This window comes from Mauremys mutica, chromosome 1, assembly GCF_020497125.1.
Source record: "Mauremys mutica isolate MM-2020 ecotype Southern chromosome 1, ASM2049712v1, whole genome shotgun sequence".
In the NCBI taxonomy this organism is placed as follows: domain Eukaryota; kingdom Metazoa; phylum Chordata; order Testudines; family Geoemydidae; genus Mauremys; species Mauremys mutica.
This window is the reverse complement of record NC_059072.1, coordinates 29021220-29042863: the sequence shown is the minus strand read 5'-3', so window position 1 is coordinate 29042863 and position 21644 is coordinate 29021220. Positions and strand designations below refer to the sequence as shown.

At 42.8% G+C, this 21644-nt stretch overlaps 1 protein-coding gene across 3 annotated transcripts in view; it reads left to right on the top strand.

Annotated features, from left to right (window-relative positions):
* Positions 1–21644, top strand: part of COG5 (component of oligomeric golgi complex 5) — a 308198-nt gene that overhangs the window by 279394 nt on the left and 7160 nt on the right. For all 3 annotated transcript variants that reach the window (XM_045030137.1, XM_045030118.1, XM_045030126.1), the window contains 3 exons: positions 5696–5772; positions 6316–6442; positions 7086–7165. In XM_045030137.1, the coding sequence (XP_044886072.1) occupies positions 5696–5772; positions 6316–6442; positions 7086–7165 (284 nt within the window). The remainder of the gene's footprint in view (positions 1–5695; positions 5773–6315; positions 6443–7085; positions 7166–21644) is intronic.

Sequence of the window (21644 nt, the reverse complement as noted above, 5' to 3'; positions counted from 1 at the left end):
GCCCCAACAGTTCTGGTTGCCCGATCTACTCAGACTGTCAGCTGCCAACTAATCAGCCTCCCCACCCAGCTGGACTGTCTCACCTAGGACAGCAGCGCAGGGTTCGCCACCCCAACCCGGGCCTGCTCCAACTGATGGCCTGTTTTTTTGGATGGGGCTTGTGCATAGACAATGCCTACTCCTCGCCCATCTGCTGTATCCTTACACACAGTAGGCAGGAGTCCACAAGAGCATGCTATGGCATGAAATGGAAGCAGTTCACCTGGGCGCAACTCTGCCACCTCCCCCTCCACGCTGTCTCCTTGCCCATCATCCTAGACCACCTCCTGGAGCTCAAGAACTTGGGCCTGACGCTCAGCTTTATCCGCCTTCCGGTGCTCAGCGCCTTCCTCCCTCCCATGGATGGCCAGTCAGTGTTTACCCACCCTACCACAACCCAGTTTCTGAGGAGCCTGACAAACTGCTTCCAGCCAATCCTTACCCCTACCTCCAACCCCCAGACCTCAATCTTGTGCCGTCTTCCCTCACCCAGCCTCTATTCTATTTACTGAGCCACATGCCCACCTGTCCATGAAGGTCCTCTTTCTGGTGGCTATCACCTCTGCCTGGCGGGTCAGTGAATTAGCGGGCATGATGGCTGACCCCCCTGTATACAGTTTTCCATAAAGACAAGGTCTCCCTGCATCTTCACCTTAAGTTCCTCCCAAAGGTCATTTCCGAGTTTCATTTCAACCAGTTCACCCATCTCCCGATCTTGCATCCTAAACCACACACCACTCTTGCGGACAGGACGCTGCACTCCCTGGATGTCCAGAGTGCACCCTTCTACTTGGACAGGATTTGTGCCTCCTCATGCCTCTTTGTAACCATTGCAGAACGGTCAGAGAACAGGCCCTCTCCTTGCAGCACATATGCAGTTGCATCTCTAAGTGCATTACAGAATGCTATGCTTGTCCAATGCGACGCTGCCCAGCAGAATCATGGAACACTCCACATGGGTGCACGCGACCACCTCTGCTTCCCTGGCAGACATCCCTGGCTCAAGATCTGCCATGTGGCAACATGGTGCTCTGTCCTCACCTTCACAGTGCGCTACACCATCGACCACTAAGCAGCCACAGACACGACCGTAGTATGTGCCATCCTGCAGCAGGACTTATCCGTTGCATCCTCGCACCTATCTCAGAGCTGATCACTGCACCGTACTCACCTGCATTTGGAATACATATAAAGGCCATCACTTGAGGAAGAAGAGAAAGTTACTTACCTGTAACTGGAGGTTCTTCGAGAGGTGTGGTCCCTATTTGTATTCCAATATCCACACACCTTCCATTGTGCTGCGGACTCTCTATGCAGTGGTAAGAGGGAGACTTGAGGGCATATCGCTCCACATGGCCTCTTATAACCTTGCATGGAGCATGTGGTGATGTAAGGTGACCATGTGGGTCAACAGACACTGCTGCTGAAAAACTTCTGGCTCTGGTGCATGGTGGGCATGCACACCGTGTCTGGAATGCAAATAGGGACCACACATCTCCAAGAACCTCCATTATAGGTAAGTAACCTTCTCTTCTTCTGCTTTGCCACTAATATTCTCTGCTGCTCAAGTGCTAGAGAAAAGCATTTTTAGGTAATGTTTGAAAACTTGGAATTCTTTAAGGCAGGAGGAAAAGTAGTTGCTGAAATATTTTCATGTTAATATTTTTCAGCTGAAAAAATAAACTTTTAGTAATGAGAGGTTTCGAAAACTCCACAGTAGTCACTAAACAATAACTTCACCATGGAAGATTGTTTAAAAACATTCATCAGTAGATGTATGCTATATGTGGGCATTGTATTAACTTCACCTTTAGGTTGCTGAACATAATCCACTCAGACAAGACAATCATGTGACACAGTTTTTTACAATATAGCTAGCCAGTGACTAGTGCAACAAATAATAGACCAACTGTAGCCATGGGCTGCAACAGGGTCACAGGGAAGGGAAATATAAAACAGACTTTTTAAGGGTTAGATGTTCGCAGCATGCAGGAGTCTCTGAGATCAGACATAAATTTATATAGAAATTGACCAGGAATCTGTAATTTTATTGAATTACATAAAACAAAATAAAACTTTAAAAGCACTGGGTTTTGGCCAACGTTAAAAGGGTTGCGACGCAATGGTAGGTCTTGTACCATGACTGGCATCCCACATCCCTCTCAACAGACACATTTGAGTGTCCTGACTGTTCAAGGCCTAAACAGACTTGCAAGCTGTACCAGCTTCTGCTCCAGGAAATTCCTAGAGCTTGTGCTGGTAGATCTATGAGAGTGGACCCCATGGGCTTGGGATGTTTGTTTGGTGCTTAATGCATGGGAAAGCCTCTCTTCTCCACCTCTCAGTTCTCATGAGGTTGCAAGACCAGCTTACATTCATTGATTTTAACCCCAAGCTAATTTAACCTGGGCATATGACCTCCCAAAATTGTGATCTGGGGAAAAAAATAAAAGAAGGAACCAAAAATGTGCCCTATCCTTATGTTTTTAAAGTTCATAGCACATTGCTGTGTAAGAGATCAGACCCTCCCAAAATACATGAAACCCTGCATGTGCATCATACAGCATAACTGTGCATCTCAGCACATTGGAAACAGTAACTTTAAATCATAATATATCTGTTATAGCTAAACAAGGTGTATCTATAAGCAGCTATAGGAAGGAAGGCTGGTGCAACTGCTGTTGGTAGGACAAACAGAAAGATGTTTCCTCCTACCAGCCAATCCCAGCACCTGAAAAAAGTATTGGGATTGACCAAGGGCAGCTCTTCTGACAAGAGCCCTTCTTCAATGGCTGAAATGAGTGTTGCGCCATCCAGACTATTCACAGGCCCTGCTCCAGCACCAATTATCATGGCCGACAGCAATCTTTATTTAAAATATAAAAACTGGACATACTGTGAATACAAGAATGAGCACACCCACCCCTCATTGCAGAAATATGCTCACACACCCCTCATTGAAGAATCTAATGCAGTCTAACAAATAAAAAAATCAAATTAAAAAGCACAGGAGTCTTTTACTCCTCTGAATTTAACTGAATACATCAAGGTACAGTACAGACCCTGTAGCACTGGAGGGATCTAGAGAATCTGAGTTTGTTGTTTATGTGTATTTTTACCAAATTAGTTTCACTCTATTCCCACTTTGCATGACTCAATTCTAGAGTCTACTGTAGACTTCCAAGCTTACAAAGAAATATTTCTTTGGCAACTAGTGCTTCACGATGCAGCCATCTGCTGCCTTTTAAGTTTGTCTAGTTCTGGCAATAGTAATAATTAGAATGAATTATTATGAATAGTAGAATGAATAAAGGTTGACATTTAAGGGACAGAGTATTCTTAAGTAAAGTATGTTCTTTCAAATACTTTAAGACCAAAAAATATGAATTTAGGGACATTCCTAAAGCTTACGTAATATAGAGAATTGAAATTTGTTTTAATGAATTTAAGTGTTTGGCTTTTGCTGTAGGAAACAAAAGTGCAACTAAAATCTTTCCATATTATATCCACTTTGGGAGGGGAAATGTGTTAGGAAAAGGAGGAATATGATGTCACCTTTGTTTGGTTCCCTTCCTTGTCATAAGGAGCAGTTTGCTCCTTATATCTTGATTTTCAAAGGTCCAAACAGCAGTTAGGTGCCTAGGGTAGAATTATCTAAAGCACCTAAGGGTGCTCTCATTGAAAGGCAGATGCTTCCTCCTACCACCAGCCAGTCCCAGGAGCTGGAAAGACATGCTGGGGAAATCTCACCCTTAACCCTGTTAACTTTCAGTGAGAGTTAGATGTCTAACTGTCATTTGGACCTTTGAAAATTCCCGTTATTACTACTTTATTCTATCAAAACTGCCATGCTTCCTTTTATCATTTTCACTATGGAGAAATGAACCTGTCTGAAAGTATGAGCACAGTTTACTGCTTTGTTCTCTCATGCTCACAGTAACCAAGAATCCCGCAAGTACAATTAAACGTTCTTTGTGAAATCTGTTTGTCAGCATGTGATCTGATAGTTCTGTTTCAGATATCATTACATGATTGGAAATAATAAGAATATTAAAGGCCTTGTTATAAATGTCTTGCCACCAGTGAAGCTAGTTCAGTAATGTTCTTTAAATAGTGTCTGGTTGTTTGCACTATCCTGCTCTGGCTACTCAGTTTTTGCTTTGCCCCTTTGAACCTTAATTTAATTGTATGTTACGTGGAAATAGAAAGAATCAGCAAATGAAAGTCAAATACAAGTGTGTGATCTCTGAATAATCTTTTAAGTTAGTGATTTAAAAATTTACATAGACAGAATTAAGTTGCCATCCCAGTATTGTTGAGCTCCACCTTCTCGAATGGCAAAAATGAAAATTCATCATGTTTGGATAAAAGCACTCTGTCTGCAACTTATTGGTATTGTGGGGTTCCATATTTGTATTTCAGTGACTCCATATAATGTTTTCTCAGTTTACTAATACACCTCTACCCTGATATAATGTGATATAATTCGGATATAATGTGGTAAAGCTCTGGGGGGGGCGGATCAAAGCAAGTTCGATATAACGCGGCTTCACCTATGACGCGGTAAGATTTTTTGGCTCCCAAGGACAGCGTTATATCGGGGTAGAGGTGTAGAAACATTGTGTTTTCAACTTCTGTTTTATTAAATTCTAAAATCTGAAAGTTCATTTGTTCTTTTTGGCTTATACATCCTCACCATTAATCAAGTATCAGAGGGGTAGCCGTGTTAGTCTGGATCTGTAAAAGCAGCAAAGAATCCTGTGGCACCTTATAGACTAACAGACGTTTTGCAGCATGAGCTTTCGTGGGTGAATACCCACTTCTTCGGATGCAAGATTCTGCAGCCGAAACTCAGTTCTCTGTACTCTGTGAACAATGCACACACCAGAACAGAGACTAGCTCACTCTCCAAAGGGAGTAAGAGTTTCACAGTGCTAAGTGTTTAAATAAATTACTTTTTTTTGTTACTGAAGGCAGCAGAGATCACTCAGAGAAGATTGTTAAGAAGTTATCACTTTTACAGAGACATTCTTTTGACTATGACCACACTTTAATGTGTGTTAGTGACAATAGGTCCCAGCAGTCATCTTCTAATTCATGTAGGCTTGTGCTCAAGTCTTTTGTGGGGATGTGTGTTTTCAGTCATAAATCCCTTAACAAGCCCTTTCACCAGAGGGAGAATCAGCCACTTTTGTCAGGGAGCCCTGGACTTGTTTCCAATAATAAGGCCCCATCAATAGGATCACCAATGTCTGTCAATTATCCCCTTTCTTTCCAATCTTAGCCCAGATTGTGGGGAGAACTTTACTCCACCAGTAAAGATGAAACATATTGAGATAAACAACGCACCAAACTCATTGGGAAAGTTCAGTGTATCGCTCATATAATTGCTCTGTGAACCAGAAAGTCTGTAGCCAACATAACCGCTGCCTGCTGTATGATGGTTGTGGTGATGCAAAGAAGAGAGCAAAAAAGCCCTGGCCCAGTCAATCTGCCGTGTGGAGAAAATTTCTTCCTGATGCCAAACATGGCAATTATTGATACGCTGATGACCCATCCCACGACCTCTACTTATTGTTTATAGACAAACCAGTTAGATGCAGAGCTTTGCATTTGGGGACGTTTTGATTTAAGTAAAAGTCTTTTTATTCTACAGATGGAGTTAGCAGTGGCCCCACTCTGCAGGCGAGTGTCTGATCTAGGAAAGTCTTATAGGCTGTTGAGGTCATTCAGGTAAGTTACAATCAGAGTATCTCTAGCAATTGGTAATGTGGCCAAATAATATTATTAAATTAATTTCCTACTTATTGTTGCTTATGATTCTAATTAAAAACCTTCTGGCAACTTCACATGCAAATTAGCAACAAATTAGTGTTTTTCCTTTTAATTTTTATTCATACTGTAACTACAGTTTGGTGAATTTTGTCATGCTAATGTCAGCTAAATTGTACCTTCTTGCATTGTATTTAATGTTAGTTCTTATGATAATGAACTGTGTAGTCAGACCGAGGGTTTTCATAGAAATATAGAACTTGCATTGCAATGTTGGGAGATTGTTTAATTAAAATAATACGCTTCTTGTACAAATGATCACCTGCCAAATTCTGCATTACAAAGCAATGATGCAAAGCAGCAAAAAACAAATGAGAATTATTTCTGCCTGTGCATCTATCTCTAAAAGGCCTAGCACAGTATTGGCACGCTATAAATAATATTCTAAGATGTGTCTTTTTCCTTTCTTTCATGATTATATTGTGTAACTTGTGCTTTTTCCAGACCACTGCTGTTCCAGACTAGTGAGCATATTGCCAATAGTCCAGCTGTGGGAGATATTATTCCATTCAGCATTATTCTTCAGTTCTTATTTACAAGATCACCACCTGAATTAAAATCACCATTCCAGGTAACCAGGTCAAGCCATCTTCCTTTTTTAAATATTCCATTAATACATTAACTCTGCTATACATCAGTGCATCTGCTCTAATTAGCTTTTGATTGAACCCACATTCAGGATACAGTTTATTGTTTCTGTTGATATTAGTTTGTGGCGAGGGTGCTCAGGTCACTGGTTTTATATTTTGGTTACTTTGTAGAAGTCAAAAACAAAAAAACAATCATCCTGCAGATAAGCTATACTGAAGTGGGCTCACAATTTTTTTTTATTCTTCCAGATAACTGTCGGCGTTTTCTTGGTGTTCATTTTAGAGCTAACAATTCATAACTTAAAATATGTCCATGAAAAGGGTTCTTGTTGTTTTCTTTTATGTTGTTAAATTCTTCAAGTCTATCGTTCAGTGGAGATGGTGGAAAAACTCCCTGTAAGAATACTAAGTGAATCTACGTCTTTGTATCATCTAAGATTTCTTAGATGAGAGACTGTTTATTTTTATTGTTGATTAGCAGTTGTGATAGTGATGAACCAGCTTCTTTTGACTTAAATTTAGTTTACCTTTGTGTCTGACAATTGTGCATATTTCTTTGACATTATAGCAAATATCTTTTATATACCAGTGTTTAATGGGTTTGTCAATATTTCTGTGTATCAGAGAGCAGAATGGTCCATTGCCCGTTATTCCCAATGGCTTGATGACCATCCATCTGAAAAGGACAGACTCGTTCTCATAAGGTAAAAACAATTATTCTCCTGTTTGAATGTATTACCTTGAAGCAGTATTTTAGCCAAAAAAACAGGATTGCTCTTGTGATGTGAGATGTGAACTGTAGGGGATTTGTTCCAAAGAGTGTCATGTTCTGCCCATCTTTAGAGGTGAGCTGCAAAGGGTTTCCCCCAAAAAACCCACCCCAAAACACTCCTTAGTTAAATTTTAAAAGAGGGGAAAATGCACACAAAGTGGTTTAGGAATGTAATAATCACTATATTTTCACAAAATTACCTCCTTAATATCTCGAGAAATCTAGATTCCAGCCTTCCTGCTTCCAATGCTAGAAGCGAGTGACATCACAGCTATAAACTTTTGTTTATAATAGTTGTGGTATCATTCATTCTGCCAGAGAAATCAGGAAGTCATCAGCTCAGGATCTATAGGAGGTAGTAACTGTCTCAGATTTTGTTAATATAGTGCACTAATGACATTTTCCCATAATAGTTATGGACTTTTTCCTGATTTAGAATCTTAGAAAAAAGTTTTGCAGTTTTTTTCAAAACCTGCAGTTGACCTTTAAGAAATGTATTGGAAAAATTCAACAATGGTGCATAGCTAAGGAGCTACATATTTGTGATTATTCTATAAACTTGCTTCTACTTATTGATCATCATTCGATCAATTATCCCACATGCTAACAAAATCTACAAGTCATAAATCCTGTGTCCTCTCCCTGACTTGTTTTCACCTATTATTCTAGATTATATAATTGATATGGTGAAACTGATTCTGTACAAAATGCTGTCCAAAAAGTGCACAAAGAAAATAAACTGGAAAAACAGAGAAGAGTATTTTTCAGTCTCCGATCTTTTTCGGTTCCAATAATCTTAAAAGTTACGTGCAGCAATGGTAGTTGAAACACTTTCAGACAAAATGGGACCTTTCAAGTGATGGGTCCCTTGTAGCAGGTGTTTTCAGAGGTCTAGTAGTACTGGGAAATAACAAGACCATGCAACCAATTGACCATGTGACTTCATAGTATCTGAGCCTTGGGTCCTTTTGGAATACTGGATTCATCATAAAATGCTACTCAGGGGCAAAGGTTAACATATGATTTGTTTACGTTGCATATGACATGCTTACAAAGGCCTGACAGTGGCACTGCAGCCTGTGCTCTGGAGGATGGGAGGGGAAATGCTGCATTTCAAGGCCCTGCAGGACTTCAAATGCAGCTAGAATCCTTCCTGGGGCTTCAAGGGACGCACGATGGAGTGGCATGTCTGTTGAGCTGGCTCTTTGTGCTACATCACCTCCACTGATTCATGTGACGGGATAGCGGGGCTGTGGCCCTGCCTTTCCCTGCCCCCTTTTGGGAGTTTCTTACTGCTACTGGTGCTAGCCAGGACAATGCTCCCACCCCCGCACTAGGGTGCCTAGCCCCTGCAGGAGAGCCTCTTCCAGGGCTGCTCACAATCTAGCCCAATGTGATTAGGAAGCAACACTGTGACTGTGTACTTATGTGCGTGTACATTCCAATCATCTGCTGAAATTATAATGGCTGGCATTTAAATTTCAGCCAGCAATATTTGTGTTGAAAAGAAATACTCATCTACCTATCCTTTTAAACAGAAATTAAAATATATAGTCAATAGAAGTCTGCTGTAAATATTGATACTTCATTAAGCTAATGATAGCATACAGAACAGATACAGGGTACTTAAGAGAATGGCTGGTTGATGTATTTTAGTACAGATTTATTTCATAAGCATCTGTGAGTTATTGTCATGTGGTGGCTCACATACAATTGGAATTAGAATTTGGAAGCTCATGTACAACTATTAAACTGTTCTCCTTTTCTTCTATGTTACACCTTATTATATTTGAACCTGTTGCATTTTGAATATGTAATTGCTAAGTGACTCTATCTGCATCGTTACTCTCAGTGTGCAGCGGCAGTCAGAAACGCTAACAGAATATTAGGAACCATTAGGAAAGGGATAGATAATAAGACAGAAAATATCATAATGCCACTATATAAATCCTTGGTACACCCAAACCGTGAATACTGCATGCAGTTCTGGTCGCCCTGTCTCAAAAAAGACTTGTTAGAATTGGAAAGGGTACAGAGAAGGAGAACAAATATGATTAAGGGCATGGAACAGCTTCTGTATGAAGAGAGATTAAAAAGATTGGGACTTTTCAGCTTGGAAAAGAGGCAACTAAGGGAGGGATATGATAGAGGTCTATAAAGTCATGAATGGTGTGGAGAAAGTGAAAAAGGAAATGTTATTTACTCCTTCATATAACACAAGAACCAGGGGTCACCAAATGAAATTAATATGCAGCAGGTTTAAAGCAAGCAAACGGAAGTTCTGCTTCACACAACGCATAGTCAACCTGTGGAACTTGTTGCCAGGGATCTATAACAGGGTTCAAAAAAGAACTAGTAAGTTGTTGGAGGGTAGGTCCATCAATAGCTATTGGCCAAGAAGGTCAGGGAAGCAACCCCATGCTCTGGGTGTCCCTAGCAGCCTCTGATTGCCAGAAGCTGGGCGTGGATCACAGGGAATGGATCACTTGACGATAGTCTGTTCTGTTCATTCCTTCTGGGGCACCTGGCACTGGCATTATCAGAAGACAGGATACTGGGCTAGATGGACCATTCGTCTGACCTTCTTATATGTTTGTGTTCAACACCTAAAATAAATATGCAAAATATGTCTGTTCACGTCTTAAATATAGGAGTCTTTTGAAGGTCACATATTGGCTGATATGAATGTAATAATGCAGTTTGGCTAAAAAAAATTAGGTTTTCTTATATCTAAAATCATGATATCTTGAGGGTAAGTTTTAGTTCTACAGCACTCCCGCCAGTGCTGAAGCATTATGTGGTGATGATCACTTAGGCTGAAATCTTGGACCCATTTACATCAATGACAAAATTCTTATTGACCTAATTGGGGCTGGGATTTTATGTATAGATGGTATTTTCAAAAGTGTCTAGGGCAGTGTTTCTCAAATTGGGATCTGTGGACCCCTGGGGGTCCATGAGGGTACTTCAGGGGGTCCACCAGCCACCGCTGATTAACTCCTCCCCCTCCCTCCCTTCACTCCTCCCCCTCCCTCACAGTGCCTCCTGCATGCCAGGGAACAGCTGTTCTGCGGTGTGCAGCAGGCACTGGGAGGGCAGGGGAGGAGTGGGGAGGGGGTGTGCTCGGGGGGGGCAGAAAAAGGTGGGGAAGAGGTGGGGCAGGGCCCTGGGAAGGAGTGGAGTGGGGGCAGGTCCTGGGGCTGAGCAGGGCGGGGGGTGGTGCTTCAGGTCTGCAAACATTTTTAAATCAAAATGGGGTCCCTCGGGTTACTAAAGTTTGAGAACCGCTGGACTAGGGAAATTAGGAGCACAAATGGCATTGAAAATCAACAGGACTTTGTGCTCATAAGTCCCTTTAGGCAACTTTGAAAATCCCACCCTTAAATGACAATGCAACTAAACACTATAAAAACAGAGCAAAATATAAACAACTCAGTGTATCATCATAAAAGCATTGGGGGAAGAGCAATCAAGACAAAAACTACTCTGACAAAAAGCTGGTGTTTTTTTAAATGGGGAAGATAGGTGCCCAGGACGAGCAAGCTACATACCAAAAGTACCAACCAAAAACATGATTCCCTGCTGATCCATAGAGTGATGGTGGGGCCCTACAGGTAAGATGGTATTACTATACTGTCACCAGCCAGGGTAAGGCTTTTGGAGGAGGTACTCTCCATTAAGGGCTTTCAAAGTCAACAGAACCCGCTTAAAATTAGTCTGCCCCTTTCTTTGCAACCAACAGAAAGAACACAAGGCAGCTCACCCTGGCTATGGAAGCCTGTGGCCAGGCTTGCTATTGCATTTTGTTTCAGCTATAAGTATTGTAGAAACCCTGTTAAGATCTGAACTGTGTGATGACATTTAACCGTATCTGAATAGTATTTCAGTAATTGTGCTCGCTGACTTTGTGCTAATAGTCGTGTTTCCTTGTCTGCATTTACAGCTAAACCACCGTCAGGCCTGGTTCAGCTAACAGGATTGTTGAAACCATGTTAAGCCATGGTTAAATTTCATATCGTAGACTAGGCCTAAGAAGAATTAAAATAGTTGAATTTTGTAATCCCAAAGGCATGTATTACTGTTGCAGATTATCACTGGGTAATTGTTTTTAGAAGAATTTGTAGTCCTTTTGCTTTGTAATGTAGAATGTATTGTATAATATTACTTGTGGGAAATTAATTCTGCTGCATCTTTACAAATGGTACATTTGCTGCCATTTCAATTTGTAATGACTGCAGCTGCTCTAAAGAGCTGCTTTTTAAATATTACTGTAGTAGGGTTATCAGGTTCCTCACAGCTTGTTATCAAATCCTTAGTTCCTTCTGTTCACTATGGAGTGACTAAATACTTTAAACCTTGCACAGTGTGTGTATGGCCAGCTGGTAGCTATTAATGAACTATTTTTGTATTCCTTCTTGTTTGTCTTTCTAGGACCTGGGGTAATACCTGGGGACTGAGTTATTGGAATTAAAATTGTATTTTGTAAACTAGTTGATCCACATACTTTTATTACAGTTTAAAAATCAAACCCCTCCCTTTTCAGCAAGGGTTCCTGTTACTTAATGTTGTATCAAGTCAGAACCAGCTCCTGTAGACCTTCCATTGACTTTAATGGAAGTTAAATTGAGCCTGTTGTAGACTCTGAACTGCTGCAGTCATGGGTCAAATTCTGATTCCACTTACACTGTGTAAACCTATTAACTCCACTGAAGCCAATGTAGTCAGACCAGGTGTAATTACACTGCTGTAATAGAGATCAAAAGCTGGCCCAGTATATTAAACCAAGAGTTCTGAAACATTTTCATAGTGTGGACTATATCTTAATAGAGAAATTGTCTCAAGGATGACCCCCTTCCCATTAGCACTGGCAAAGATCAGTTTGTGAACCTCAGTATTAGATTATTCATGAAACTGAGTTACAAGCTTAATTTGGTCCACCCTGGTATTAAGTGCAAAAGTATGACCAGTCCACAAGGTCGTGTTGTGTTACAGGCACTGGTTTTCCTCTTCAGGCACGTATTGTTTAAATTTCCAGCTAAGTCAGACAAACCTAGCACCAGCCAATCAGATTGCTGACTGACTGGCCCTGATTTGCCGATAAGTGTATGGTATAAAAAACAAAAGCAAAGCACCCAACCAACACAAGCTTGTTCATAAAAATACTTTGATATAAGTTAGTTTTTGGTTGGCAGAACTATAGCACAATTATTTCAGCTAATTACTTTGCAATCTTTAATAAAATAGAATCCTCTTCCTACTATTTTGTGTTTACATATAATAGCTTTTGTAATATTTTGATTAAATAGTTAGAGCCATACTGGTGTATTTTTATGGCATAATAGTCTATTTTCCATAGGTATCTCCTCTTTGCCTTATAGTTTACGTAGCACTCTCTCTTAACAAAATAATAACAATAATACTTATTTGTAAAGCAATTCCTGTAATCTGATCCTGTAATCTGATCTTTCATGCTGATTCGTGCGCCTTTATGGGGCCATGTACATTATTATTAGTATTATTTGTATTACTAGTGTATTTAGGAACCCCAGTCATTGACCATGAGTCCATTGTGCTAGGCACTGCACAAACACAGAACAAACGGTCTCTGCACCAGGGAGCTTACAGTCTGAGTAAGGGTTTGTCTGAGTGAATCAGATGGCAGGATTGAGGCCTTAGTATTTAAAGTATATAAACATTAACAAATTAATTAACAATCCATTTTATTGATATATACTGAGATTCCTTTAAGGGACAGTATCCAGATTATAGTTTTGTTAATTATTTTAATTTAGATATAAATCTTCATGTTTTGAAAGAATGTTTTATAAAAACCTATCTAGTCTTATATAATCAGCTTGTCCTGAATCCCAAGAAAGCTGATGTTTTTGAGCAAGCAAGTGAAGTAATTTAATAAGTGCTTTAAAATCCTCTTCTCTTCTTCTTTATGTGGGAGGGCATCTTAAACTTAGATTTTTTTTCTTACATCTGATAGCATTTTTCATGAAACACTAATATATGCAGAGCATCCCGCCAACCCTCTTTCTGTAGCCTTCTCTTAAAATCAGATCTGTAATGTGTATCACGTCTGATCTTTTGAAATGGAAAAAGAATTACTGAACAGATTTTATGTCCTTTATTATATTTGAAGATGCTGACTATAGGGCAATATTGGGTCTAATCCCTTAGAGACCAGGTTCTGTAGATTATATAAACAAGGTTTCTTCCTTTTTTCTTAAACATTTGGAATATACACATAAATGACATATTTCTATATGAATATGGTCCTGTTTCTGTTTCAGTGCTGCCTGCTACATGATATTCATTTAGCCCATAAAGCATCTCATTCTTTGACTGCTCTTTATTTACAAGTATCTTTACAATGTACTCTGTAGGAATAAATTAATCTACTATTCCTGGTACAGAATTGTCATGGTAAAATGATGCATCACTATTTAACATTTTTATGCCACATTGTCTAAACTAGTTTTTGTAAGTTAGGACTGGTGTAAGTTATATAATGTGATGATGTAACCTGTCTCATAATACTGTAAATAAAACTAGAGATTTAGACAGGAAGGAAACCTCTCTTTCGGCAGCATAAGTTAAACATTTTGTAAGAAGTTACACAATTTTGTGCGCTTAGCAAGCTAAGAGTGAAATCTGACAGCATTCTTCAATGACTGAGTTCACTGTGTTCCGTGCACCTTACCATCATTATCCATATTGCTGAGGGACCCATCCCTGTATGTCATTGTGCCAAGATGCTACAGTTATAATTACATAATTTCCTTCAAGAAGGAGGAACGAAGCTACCCCCCAAGTTTAGTTCCTAAGTTAAAAATTGCTGCATCCCAAATGATAAACAGTCCTGTTTTTTTAACTGTATGCGTCTTCAGCTAACCTACAATATGATGGGGGCTAATTTAGCTACAACTAATCAGGAAAAAGATCTTGGAGTCATCATGGATAGTTCTCTGAAGACGTCCATGCAGTGTGCAGTGGCAGTCAACAAAGCAAACAGGATGTTAGGAATCATTAAAAAGGAGATAGTCTCTGTCTTAGTCTCTATCTTATTGCCCTTATATAAATCCATGGTATGCCCACATCTGGAATACTGCGTACAGATGTGTTCTCCTCATCTCAAAAAAGATATATTGGCATTCGAAAAGGTTCAGAGAAGGGCAACTAAAATGATTAGGGGTTTGGAACAGGTCACATATGAGGAAAGATTAAAGAGGCTAGGATTTTTCAGCTTGGAAAAAAGGAGATGAAGGGGAGATATGATAGAGGTATATAAAATCATGAGTGATGTGGAGAAAGTGAATAAGGAAAAGTTATTTACTTGTTCCCATAATATAAGAACTAGGGGCCACCAAATGAAATTAATGGGCAGCAGGTTTAAAACAAATAAAAGGAAGTTCTTCTTCACGCAGCGCACAGTCAACCTGTGGAACTCCTTGCCTGAGGAGGTTGTGAAGGCTAGGACTATAATAGGGTTTAAAAGAGAACTAGATAAATTCATGGAGGTTAATTCCATTAATGGCTATTAGCCAGGATGGGTAAGGAATGGTGTCCCTAGCCTCTGTTTGTCAGAGGGTGGAGATGGATGGCAGGAGAGAGATCACTTGATCATTACCTGTTACGTTCACTCCCTCTGGGGCACCTGGCATTGGCCACTGTCGGTAGACATGATATTGGGCTGGATGGACCTTTGAGTTTAGGTTGATTTTACAGAAGTTGATCTTTAGAAAGCAATTTTATTCAGTCGATTGTGTATGTCCCCACTAAGCGCATTAAATCAGCGGAGTGCGTCCTCAATACCGTGGCTAGCATCGACTCACGGAGCAGTGCACTGTGGGTAGCTATCCCACAGTTCCCGCAGTCTCTGCTGCCCACTGGAATTCTGGGTTAAGCTCCCAATGCCTGATGGGGCAAAAACATTGTCGCGGGTGGTTTTGGGTACATGTTGTCAGTCTCCCCTCCCTTCCCCACTCCCTCCCTCCATGAAAGCAACGTCAGACAATCATTTCGCACCTTTTTTCCTGGGTTACCCATGCAGACGCCATAGCACAGCAAGCATGGAGCCCGCTCAGCTCACTGCTGCTGTTGTGAGCATTGTAAACACCTCGCGCATTATCCTGCAGTATGTGCAGAACCTGGCTAAGAGACGGCAGCACGAGGACGATTGTGAGGAGGACATGGACAAAGACATTTCTAAAAGCACAGGATGTGGCAATTGGGACATCATGGCAGCAGTGGGGCAGGTTGATACAGTGGAACGCCGATTCTGGGCCCGGCAAACAAGCACAGACTGGTGGGACCGCATAGTATTGCAGGTATGGGATGATTCCCAGTGGCTGCAAAACTTTTGCACGCATAAGGCCAATTTCCTGGAACTTTGTCAGTTGCATTCCCCAGCCCTGAAGCGCAGGAATACCAAGACGAGAGCTGCCTTGACAGTTGAGAAGCAAGTGGCGATAACCCTGTGGAAGTTTGCAACGCCTGACTGCTACCGGTGGTCGGGAATCAATTTGGAGTGGGCAAATCTACTGTGGGGGCTGCTGTGATCCAAGTAGCCAATGCAATCACTGACCTTCTGCTAGCAAGGGTAGTGACTCTGGGAAATGTGCAGGTCATAGCGGATGGCTTTGCTGCAATGGGGTTCCCTAACTGTGGTGGGGCGATAGATGGAATGCATATCCCTATCTTGGCACCGGACCACCTTGCCAACCAGTACATAAACCACAAAGGGTACTTCTTAATGGTGCTGCAAGCACTGGTAGATCACAAGGGACGTTTCACCGACATCAATGTAGGATGGCCGGGAAAGGTGCGTGACGCTTGCATCTTTAGGCACTCTGGACTGTTCGAGCAGCTGCAAGAAGGGACTTACTTCCCAGACCAGAAAATTACCATTGGGGATGTTGAAATGACAATAGTTATCCTTGGGGACCCAGCCTACCCCTTGCTCCTATGGTTCACAAAGCCATACACAGGCAGCCCGGACATTAGTAAGGAGCAGTTCAACTATAGGCTGAGCAAGTGCAGAATGGTGGTGGAATGTGCCTTTGGACATTTAAAAGCTCGCTGGTGCTGTTTGCTGACTAGGTTAGACCTCAGCGCAACCAATATTCCCATTGTTATTGCTGCTTGCTGTGTGCTCCATAATATCTGTGAGAGTAAGTGGGAGACATTTATGGCAGGGTGGGAGGTTGAGGCAAATCGCCTGGCAGCCAATTTTGAGCAGCCAGACACCAGGGCGATTAGAAGAGCACAGCTAAGCACGCTGCGCATCAGAGAGGCTTTGAAAACCAGGTTCATGATTGGCCAGGCTATAGTGTGACAGTTGTGTGTGTTTCTCCTTGATGCAAATCTGCCCCCTTTGTTGATTTTAATTCCCTGTAAGCCAATCACCCTCCCCGCTTCGATCACAGCTGGCAAAGAAAATAAAGTCACTATTGTTTTGAAACCATGCATTCTTTCTTTATTAATTAAAAAAAAAGTGAGATAACTGACCAGGTAGCCCAGGTAGGGTAGGAAAGGACAAGGGCACAATGCTTATTGTAGCCACACTACAAATCAAAACTATTTGAATGACAGCCTTCTGTTGCTTGAGCCATCCTCTGGAGTGCAGTGGCTGGGTGCCCAGAGCCTCTCCATCCCGCTTTCTTGGGCATCTGGGTAAGGAGGATATGGATCTTGGAGAGGAGGGCAGGCGGTTATACAGTGGATGCAGCAGCGGTCTGTGCTCTTGGCTTTCCTGCAGCTCCATCAGATGCCTCATCATGTCCATTTGCACCTCTATTAGCCTCAGCATCGCCTTCTGCCTTTTCTCATAGCACTCACTTAATGCTTTCCTGGCCTCTGCCACTGAATGCCTCCATGCATTAAGCTGTGCCCTATCAGTGCAGGAGGATTGCATGAGCTTGGAAAACATGTCATCGTGAGTGCGTTTTTTTTGCCTTCTAATCTGCGATAACCTCAGGGACAGAGATGATAGGGGGAGTGTAGAAACATTTGCACCTGCGGGGGGATAAAAAGGGAGAGTAAAATTTAAGATGATACATTTCTGAGAACTAAAGGGAGACTCCTTCACAGTGAATCAAGCAATTCACAGCAGACAGCACATGTGCTTTATATACAAGGTTGCATTTTGCCTTTTATCTTGAGTGCCTGCCGGTATGGAGACACATCACATACGGCTGGGCAACAGAATTCGGTTTCCAGGCAGCCATGGTAAGCCAAAGGGTATGTGGGGTTGGCTTCTTCCACCTTCATAACATGTGGGAATGGTTTCAAACTGCAGCGCCCTTCTTTCCCATAGCAAACAATGCCAGTTGGGTTTGCCATTTAAAAGGAGGGGCTGCGGTTTTCTGGTGGATGGGCAGCACACACCTCCCCCTACCCCTCCGCATGGCTATTCTCTGGGAATTATCCTTTACCCCTCCCCCCCACTGCGTGGTTATTCTCAGGGATGATCCCTTTTAGCGAAGCGCAAACAGCCCAGCATGAGTGGGGTCCTTTTACTGTTCCCTTACAAAAATTCCCCTATTTCAACCAGGTGACCATGAACGATATCACTCTCCTGAGGCTAACACAGAAAGATATAGACTGAATGTTGCTTGAATGTGACCAAAACCCCGGATCATTCGCTGCCATGCTTTGTGCTGCAATGATTCCAGACTACTTGCTACTGGCTTGACATGGTAAAGTGTCCTACCATGGAGGACGAAATAAGGCAGCCCTCCTCAGAAACCTTCTGCAAAGGCTTTCAGAGTACCTCCAGGAGAGCTTCATGGAGATGTCCCTGGAGGATTCCCGCTCCATCCCCAGACATGTTAACAGACTTTTCCAGGAGCTGTACTGGCCGCGAATGCATCCCAATTCTTCAGGGCAAATCAGACATTAAACACAATTGCTTTTAAACCCTGTACTGTAGTTACAAATGTGCACTCACCAGAGATGCCTTCTCCGGCTTCAGGGTCGGGGATCCCACCTTGGGAGTGTATTGGGTCCAGGGTGATGAAAAGGTCCTGGCTGCCGGGGAGAACAGATTCACCTCTATTTTACATGAATATTTTGTGTCTCGTTCTTCTGAAGTGTGTTTTTCCCTCATCACCTCTGGGCCTTTGAACATCCCTGCTTCTCATGTAGCATGTGCATCCACTGCCCCAAACATGCAGCTCCTCAAGCATCAGAGGGGCAGCCGCGTTAGTCTGGGTCCACAAAAACAACGAGGAGTCTGGAGGCACCTTAAAGACTAACAGATTTATTTGGGCTCCCCTCCCACCAGAAGTCATTTTTAACACATGCTTAGTTATTTTAACAACTCTTTCCTCCTCCTCCTCCCTCCCGTTTCCCTGCGCTCTACCTCTACCCCTTCTCCCCATGGCATTTAAAATCTGAATGGGGACAACACTGGACTCTTCCCAATCAGCGCTGCAGCTATTGAAACTTGTGTGTGTGGAGGGGGTCGACAGGCCACATTGGAAGTGCTGCTCAGAGATGCAGCCAGCAGCAGCTTTCTAGCTGCCTCTTCACTGTTCTCAAACCGAATGCCAGCCATGTGTGGAAGCAGAAGTCCTGTGTGATCCTTCTTGTGCACTTGTTGCAGGCAGTGGGTGGCTGGTAATTCTGTGGAGCACCAGTGAGGAGAGTGGGAATGAGGGCTGAGGTTGCTTAGAATGTTCAGGAAGTTGAACAAATCCCAGCACTCATTGTTAGGTTGGATCAATGAGTGGAATAATTTGATCACTGGCTAACATGCCTGCAGCCTGCTTTCTGATTGGGAAGAGGGCTCGCTCTTCCTGTAGTAGCATATGAGAGTATAGACGTTCTAAGAGGAGAGTCTGAGTGGCTGTTCAAAATGTGTTGGCATGTGGTGACTCATTAGTATATGGTTGCAGAAATGGAACACGCAGCATGTCCTATAAAAGCATATGAGCACCTCAAGGAGTTCTACTGCGCTCATTCACCTGCAGTTCTCTGGTCATTTGAAAGCTCTTAATACAACCAAGTTATACGAGTCTCAGATACACTCTTAACACCCTTTTAACATAGCCTCAGTCTTGGGTGATGTGCTCCTGTGCATGACCAGGGAAGGAACTTTCCCAAACTCAGTCCATTGGTTCCAGTTGGGGTGTCTTGTGCCAGCCCTGCATGGGATGGAGGCACTGCCTGGTACTCCAGTCACCATTTCCTTCTTATCTGTGTTCTGTAGAGGAGCTACCCCAGGTAGCTGTGGTGACTGACTACCCCAGGCTCCATGGTTACTCAGTTCAGTGCCTCATTTGCTCTCCCACTATGTTCCACTCAGGCTGTCCTTTTACTGTGCGGTGCTTTCTTCTCCTCTATCTCCTCCCTCAAAAATGTGTAATCTACTGAGGACCATGGCACCAGCCACAGTAACTTCTATTGATAGAATCATATCAGGCATTGTAGAGGTGAAGTTCCCAGAAATGGGTCTATCCTGCTAATCCACAAATCTCTGGGGCAGCCCCACAAACAGTGCCAGGCTGGGTCAAGATGGAGAGTTTCATACACCAATGGAGAGTTTCAGAGGATGGTGTGCTGGGGTGTTTTAGTACATCCTGGCCAAAGAGCATGCAATGCTGCTTTTTAATGAGCGACTGGAGGAGGGCCAGGTCTCTCAGAGATAATGGCATTTCTCTCAAAGTCGAACCGCTGTATGTTCAGGATTTGATGCTGACAGTGCATATAGAATCCCGCTAGCCTCTCCAAGGTGCCTGTAAGAGAGTCAGGTTTCTGACTGGTATAGCAGTACAGGCAGTATGCAGTTTCAGTAGATCCTGAATGTTGTCTCAGCACAGAAACGTTTTTGTGTCCATAAGTGAGACACAGACTTCATGCAGGAGGCAGCAAGACCTATTCGTCAGAGGACATGGGGTTTGCTGCAACTGTTTGCACTCTGCAGTGGAAGCAGATGAACTTGTCAACCCTTCCCATGGTGCTTACCCCGCCCTGCACTGGGGGTGCAGGTGGGTCAGCCCTGAGTTCTGGATCTTGGTCTTCTGCCATGAGACATTCAAGCCCACAATGCAAGCAGAATCTTAGAAACCTTGAAGGGCAGAACTGAAATTCTGTAGCTTCTCCACAAGCAAGGCACCATGGTTTTGTTGGTGACCACTTCTTGAACAATCTTTATTCCAGTGTGTGGAGTGGCAAGTCCTAAAATTCAGTCAATAGCTTGACAGAATAGTGCAGGGATGAGAATGCATGGTCCAGGACTTCATCTGCTGAGGGGCAGAGAGATGTACCTGGTTTCGTGATAGGAATATTAGAAGGCTGCTTATGGCTGCCAGCCAGGTGCATGATACCTTTGTAGGCAAGACAAAGAATGTTGTGCTGTAGACCGTCCTCTACTTCATCGACCAGGGAGTTGATGTAGATCTCAGTCACATTGTACCATGGCCCAGAAAAAGTGTTTCAACCATTTACTTTCATGGACATCTCCCTGCTTATGTGCTTCTTCCTTTTTTTTCCCTAATGTATCAAAGTCCTCTTCAGAAAGCCATGGTTTCTTCAGTGACCATCCGAAGAAGATTGCTTCAGTGGTGGTGCGTGATACAGCATTATGTAACACTAGGTGATTTCCACAATGTCAAGAGGATACCATGGTTGCGTATGTGATGTTCAACAGCCTGAGTGTATTTCATGGCTTCAACAGGAAAGATGCTGGTACTGTTGGTAGACCTCTGGCCTGCAAGGAGTTGGAAAATGCAGCAAGAACTGATCTGAGAGGTACTTTGACCATACACAAACCTAGCTTGCTAGCAAGTCCCCCTCTTGGAAACCTAACTCCTTCTGTAAAAGGCTCAGTAACTGAGAATACATTACCCTGCTCTGGTCTTTGTTGTGTAAATAAAATGAAGTGCTGGACTCTCTCTGCAGCCCAGCGATCACCTGGCAGGGCTTGAATCGCAAGCTCTTCAGGGGCTACAGTGCTGTGCTCAGATTCTCTTCCTTCCCTCCAGCAAGCTGTAAGTGCAGGACCCTAGGCTTCAGATCAGTCTCCTTCTCTCAATCGTGGAGAACTTTCTGCTTATTGCTGTCAGTACGGCTCACCCCATGCCCAATTTTTGACCTTCGTTGAGGGAATTTAGGTTCGTTGTTTAGCTTCTGTGTTTCTCTCAGGCGACTAAGGTGATATCTGCACCGCAGCTGGGAGGTGTGATTCCCAGGGTGGGTAGACATACATTTCTCAAGCTAGCTCAACCAGAGCTGGAACCTGAAAATAGCAGTGCTGGCGCTGTGGCATGGGCGCTGGCTCAGGCTGGCTACTCGAGTATCTGCCCGGGGGCATCTCATGCTGCCATGGCCACATGATTATTTTTAGGTGCTAGCTCAAGCAGAGCTCGTTACATGTATGTATATCTATGCTGGGAATCACA